At 38.8% G+C, this 6,447-nt stretch overlaps 1 protein-coding gene across 1 annotated transcript; it reads right to left on the bottom strand.

The window, feature by feature from the left end:
- Window positions 1-336: 336 nt before the first annotated feature.
- On the bottom strand, window positions 337-2,188 carry LOC117828180 (interleukin-6-like). The gene is made up of 5 exons (XM_034705194.1): window positions 2,094-2,188; window positions 1,822-2,003; window positions 1,611-1,709; window positions 1,365-1,508; window positions 337-1,149 (listed from the first exon to the last, which is right to left on the bottom strand). Exons 1-5 carry the CDS (start codon window positions 2,107-2,109, stop codon window positions 955-957), a joined length of 636 nt encoding a protein of 211 aa, XP_034561085.1. The 5' UTR covers window positions 2,110-2,188; the 3' UTR covers window positions 337-954.
- Window positions 2,189-6,447: the final 4,259 nt, after the last annotated feature.

Raw genomic sequence — 6,447 nt, 5'->3', positions numbered from 1 at the left:
AGTAAAATAAATTGGTTTGAGTTTTGTAAAGGAAAAACATGACATAGTCGTTTGTTTTTAATTGAAAGTTTGCTTTAATTTTTGAAAGTTCACTTGATTTCCTGAAAGATGATTGAAGTATGATTCACAGATGACTTTCAGTTTTTACAGTTTGACAGTCCTAAGTTCCTGCTGCCGATAAAAAAATGTATAATGTAAAGAGTCTGATCAAATCTGTAGGCATTTGCAGAAAACAAACAGAGTTGCAACATACAATGACATGAGGTATGTGTGAGACATTTGAAAGAAGTTGTTTGCAAAACAAATTAAATTAAATAATTCAGATGTTTTATTTATTCTCGTGTTCAGATTGTTACAAAAAGCTCAGTGCATCAAAATCACACAAACAGCAGATTCACTTAAATAATAATGATAGATGTAAATGAATAGCAGCCAACAGTACTTTCAGTGTAAAAGCACAGTTTACAAAAACAGGTGACACAATCCTTTTTTTTTAAAGTTATGCTGTCCCAAAATGTTTCACGGTACTTTATTCTCAACAAATTACAGTTCTCTACTGGGAAATTGGCAGTTGCCCAATTTCCCTGGCATAATGTCTTCTTGTCACTGTATTTTTTATAGTAAAATTCTGTCACAATTCAGAAGTACAAGTTTAAAATACTGATAACAATCAAGTAGAAAAAGCATCTTTCGGGTAGAAAACCAAATTCTGGGGCTTTCTCTGACCAATAAATAACACTTTCACCAAGTTTAAATAGGTTAAATAAGTTGTGCAATAGCGGGCGATTCCAGCCCTGAGGCCTTTACAATCCTAAGAAACACAGTATGTACACTAAGTGCACTTTTATGACTTTCTCCATTAAAAGTAAAAACAAAAAACAGAAGTGTTAAAATGACCCAGTTTCCCTGAGGTATTCCATCATAACTGACTCTCCACACTTTCAGTTATGAGTTTCAGTGTTCCATGCTTCCTTTGGCCTTTTCCTTTTTTTTGATCGCCCTTTTGCCTTTGAGGAGGAAGTTGCGGAGCTCGAACAGGATGCTGTGTGCCGTCATCCTTCTCTGAAAAGTATATGGGCTGTTGATTTCCTTCAAAAGCTGCTCCTCCTTGGTGCTGGTTAGCTCTGTGACACGTTCAGGGTGCTTCATCTGTAGGGCACAAGTCAAATACATGCTCATTAGACCCTCTAAGTTTGCAGATGACATCCTGAACTTACAAGAGGCTTTGATAATATATGAAGTTTACAAAGCAGGTAAGAATAAGTTCCACTGTGGCTGACCAAGAAAGTTAAAATAATTCAAAAATGAATGTTCAGTGAATAGCTCCGAGCCCCGAAGACAAGTATGTATCATCTCAGACTCACGTTTTCTTTGATGAGGGCGATCAGCCGACCGCAATTTAATCTGGCGTCCAAGATTTTGGAGTTGCTGGGATACTCCTTCTCCACGTGCTTGAGGAGAGCTTTGTAAATAAACAGACCCCGGGCCAACTTTTGGAGACAAGCCTCCTGTAGAGAGGTAAGAAAATCACTGTCAATGCCTCAAACGAACCCTTATCATCCATCACAATCTGTTACCAGGGTGACAGAGCAGTAAAGGAGAGTACGTACCTTGCTTAAGTTGTAGTAGGAGCAGCTTTCTGGAAGTGAGGAAATGTTGTAGTCCTCCAGCATGTGATATTTCACCTGGTTTTGAAATTCAGCTTCAAACTAAAAGATATTTTAAAAACTAGTTAGGAGAGCACATGCTTGGAAAGATAACACCAGCGCTAGATTTAAAAAGTATTCAATCTTTGAGAATTCCTTGAAGATAAAGTCTGACCTCCTTTGGGTGATTGTCAGTCAGACTAAGGATTCGCTCCCAGATCCCGGAGGCGCTCAGAAGGTCAGAAGTCAGCTCCCCCTCTTCACCTGAAGGGTCACCTGCCAAGTTTTCTGTAGGTGCAACATCAGCCGGAGCTCCCAGGATGCCCTGCAGCAGAGCAGCCAGCAGCAAGTATCTGTCTGTAGTGAGAGGAAAAGCATAAATGACTGAATGAATGAAAAGAGGAAGAGAAGCAGGAAACATGCAAACCAAAACTGCAAATCACTTACTGAGCGTGGAGGGCATGCTGCACTGCTGGGAAAGCACTTGTTGAGTTTCGATGATGTTGAGGGCCGTCTGTCTAAGCAGGAAGGAGTTGCCCTGTCTTTGCAATGGGCCATCCTTTTATACTCTTCAGCCTGCAGGGATTTCCCAATACATCGCAGAGATAAAAGATTGCATCAAGCATCCAGCCCCAATGGGTGATGGGGTGGGGGGGACTGGAGGGCAGGGATGGGGAAGATGAGGATGGCCAGGATAGTTTAAAGATTCCCCCTCGAGCACTGGGTATTTGATACACTTAATGAAAAGGGGTTGTGGGATAAAAATCTGGTCCTGCATGATGGTGTTTTAGATAAAGATGATAGGAAGTGTCCATCTTTAAAATTATCAGAGAAAGCAGGGGATCAGTTCACAAACCTTCAAACATTTTGTCCTGTAATATCAAAAGAAATAATTACTCTATATGTATGTCAATTGCCGGCACATTAATAAGAATTTCATGAGTGGAACAATCATAAAGCAAAGTTTAGACACGCACACTTACAGAAACAGTCATTGATATAACTATGGAAAAAAAATCCCTATGATTGTCTGGTTTCAGCCAAATAATTTAAATGGAAAACACATTTGCTTTTCTGCTAATATAACTAATTTTCCACTCCGTCATCTCAACCACTACCATATATGATGGGGGTGTCCCCATTGCCGACTGGGGTACTTCTGTTTCTATTTATTTTTATTGAGACTAATTTTGGTTCAAGGAACACAGCTCTGGAGGAGCTTTTGGACTTCCTCCTAAGTTCCGTAAAATTTAAATTTCTGCAACAGAGGTATTGTCAATATTGATTTGGTCGAACTTATTCCTTTCGATGTCTTCTTGTTATTATTATTTATATCAAATAATTCATATTTTTTCTGTAGCTTACAACTTAAAAACTAACAATAAAAAATAGTACAAAAGTTTTAAACATTTCAAAAGTCATCTGCTTTTGGTAATATAATTTCATATAAACAGTTCACACAATCCCAGCTGACTGCAATATGAGATTTTCTTTTGCAGTAAGCAGGCTTCTTTTTTCTGTATCAGAACATTTGATTTTTCATAAAGTTAATGTAGGGACACCACAAGGCACACATCTAATCCCACTGATTTTCCCAAGAGTACCCTACTGCAGGCAAGATGGCGCCGCCACAACATCCACACCGGAAGTCCATACCGGAAGTCCATACCGGAAGTTACAAAGCTAAAAACGTTGCAATAACACCCACACCGGAAGTCCATACCGAAAGTTACAAAAATAAAAGCCTTGAAAAACAGGAACGTGAACGCAAAATAAAAGCCTTCAAAAACACGTAGGTTTACGCGTAATTCTATGAACTTTTTTGCACTTACATTTTAATCGTATCAGTATTATTACTCCAAAAGTGTATAGGCTGTTGAGAATTTACTGTTTTGAGAAGTTACTTAGAAGCCTGCACGAATCACTAAGTTATAGTGTTAACGTCTCAGCCATGCACAGCCTTTTGTTCCGAGTGTGTGTTGAAATACTTAAAGCTGATTATGATGCTGCCGTGATGACATCTGCATATGCCTCTCTTGTTTTGTCTGGGTCATATGCTATTTTATGTTGTGTTAGCCTGACTGTACCTCAGTACAGTTTGCTGTAGTGTTTGTTCCAAATTACCTTGCATGCTGTCTGCCTATGTGATCACATGTATAGATTAATGAATGAATGAAATACAGATCCAGAGTAGATCCACAGTCACGAGAGAAGAGCAGAATGTTATCTATGGTGCAGGGGCGAGTGGAGGAGGAAAATGTAGAGGTGTGTGGTGACTGTTTCTTTTTTAACATAATTTGTAACACGTTACAATGACACAGTGACAGGGGTGTTCATTAACCACAAGAACAAACGGAGGGAATGGTTTCTCCTTCTAGTTTGAGACATTAGATGGGCGTAAACACTATGAGCTTGTCAAACAGTTTTATTCAGATTGAATGCTTTATGCATGTACACCAATGTCTTAACAAGATCACTTTATTTGGCGTCCATGAAAACATTGAAGTTGGAACCTTCAATTAGAATGACTAGAAAAACTGCAAATGTATACATAGCTACTGTTTCTTTCCATCCAACCCCTACTTGAAATGTAGAATTATACTTTATTTTATGTTCTTTTAATGTTATATGTATGATGTCTTAACCCTTTTGTATTGATAATGTTGTACTTGAAAAAGAACAATGCACTTTTGCTATTACAAACTCCAAATCAACATAAAATATTAGGACTAAAATATTTCAACTTGAGGCACCACTGTCAGCCACTGATGATAGATGTACAGTACACATTTCTGGGGAGCCTCTGTTGTTTTTGTGGTGAATATAGATCTCTGTGTACAGCTTGAGTGTATTTTCCCTCTTACTTACAGTCTTTTCCTTCTCATCCCCTCCCCCCACACACACTAACACTCTACATTATTCTGTTCTTCATACACAGCGGGATCTCTCTCACTCACTCTCTCTATCACAATTAGCTTTCTGCTAATTGATTTAGCAGCGACAGACTAATGCAATCAATACGCTACACGAAGAAGAAACTTCCAGTTCGAAGCATCCGGCATTGGGTAGAGAGGGGGTTAAAGAATCACTTCCGGTATGGACTTCCGGTATGGACTTCCGGTGTGGATGTTGTGGCGGCGCCATCTTGCCTGCAGTAGGGTGCCTCTCGATTTTCCTGGATATACATGCCTTTCTTTTGCTAGCCAACCAATTAATCTGTGTTCAAGGGCTGAGAATTCTTAGAACTCAAGCTCCTAATCAACTTTATATTTTGTCTGATACATTTTCAAATAATAACAGAAAATTTCCAAACTCCCTCTGTCAAAAATGTATCTCTAAACCTAAACCTTATTTTTAATAGGTGGCCACATTGGTTAGTCATAATTATATATATAAAAGTAGAGTAGACCGCTTTCACTTTTTGTGAAGATGTTCACAATCAATCAATCAATCAATCAATCAATCAATCAATCAATCAATCAATCCATCTTTATTCATATAGCGCCAAATCACAACAAAAGTTATTTCAAGACGCTTTTACAAACAGAGCAGGTCTAGACCCAACATCAAGACAGGATAAGATCCAGTCCTATTTTACAGATAGGACTCTGTCATATCTCATTTTAATCCAATATGAGCAGAGCACTTTGCAGCATTTATTAAATTACAGCTGTAAGTTAAAACTTCGTTTAACAGGCAGAAACCTTGAGTAGAACCACACTCATGTTAGACAAACATCTGCCTGGACTGAGTTAGGTAGAAAGACGGAAAGAGAGAGAAGAAGAGAGAGAGAGAGATGATAGTGGTGAGATGGGTAGTAGTAGTTGTAGCAGCTTGAGTATGGCACGTCCACAGCAGCATCAGTCTACGGCAACAACTAAAGTAAGTGACAGGCAGACAGAGGAGAGAGAGAGAGGGGGGATCCTAGTGTGTCCCCGGCGGTCTAAGCCTATGGCAGCATAACTAAGAGCTGACCCATATCTAAGCCAGCCCTAATTATAAGCTTATAAGATCCCAAATATGTTGCATTTCCTTTGAAATTCAGTATTCTGTAAACTCTCGACCAATCAAAAAGCATACCATAGATGGACTCATCCTTGTGAACTCTACACCCTTGCATTCACTTCCTATGACTTTTTTGTTGCTCCATAGGTGATGCACTACCGGTTCACAGGAAAAAGTGAGGGACATAACCTCTGCTTTCTCTATTAAGATTCCAGAAACTATTACAAAAAAAAACAATGTGTGAAACAGACTGAGAAAAAAATCCTGCCATATCTGACAGCTTTAAGGTGTAAAACAAGACAGTATTTCTCCAAATTAATTTGTGAGGCACTTACTAATCACAAGTGTCAATTGCTCATCCTCTTCAGTTTCATGATATCATATACTCATGTTATTTCATTTTGCCAAAATTACACCCACTCAAAAATACCTCGGCATCTAGAAGTTGAAAATGCTGACACCCACTAGCTCCAGATATGCTTTCTATAATGACGTGATGCAGGTAAAAGTGGTCATATCTATGGGGTCGGCTTGGGCCCCTCCTGCAATCATGCTGGCCACTTATGAGCCATCCCATATCTCTAAACTATGATTGGCTGTTTACCTGATTAGAATCTAACCACTTTCTTTTGCTAGCTTGCAACAGCTGGAAGTTAAACTATGTGATATTTTAATGAAGTATATAACCTTTGTCATTTACCTTAAAGTATGACTTTAAAGGAACTGTGTAGATGTGTTTTCATTCCTTTTGGGATCAATTGTTTTGTGTGTATTTTAGAGATACAGGAACAGCTTA

Source organism: Notolabrus celidotus, chromosome 16, assembly GCF_009762535.1.
Source record: "Notolabrus celidotus isolate fNotCel1 chromosome 16, fNotCel1.pri, whole genome shotgun sequence".
NCBI classification, from domain to species: Eukaryota; Metazoa; Chordata; class Actinopteri; order Labriformes; family Labridae; genus Notolabrus; species Notolabrus celidotus.
The sequence above is the reverse complement of the archived record's forward strand: the minus strand, read 5'-3'. Positions and strand labels throughout refer to the sequence as shown.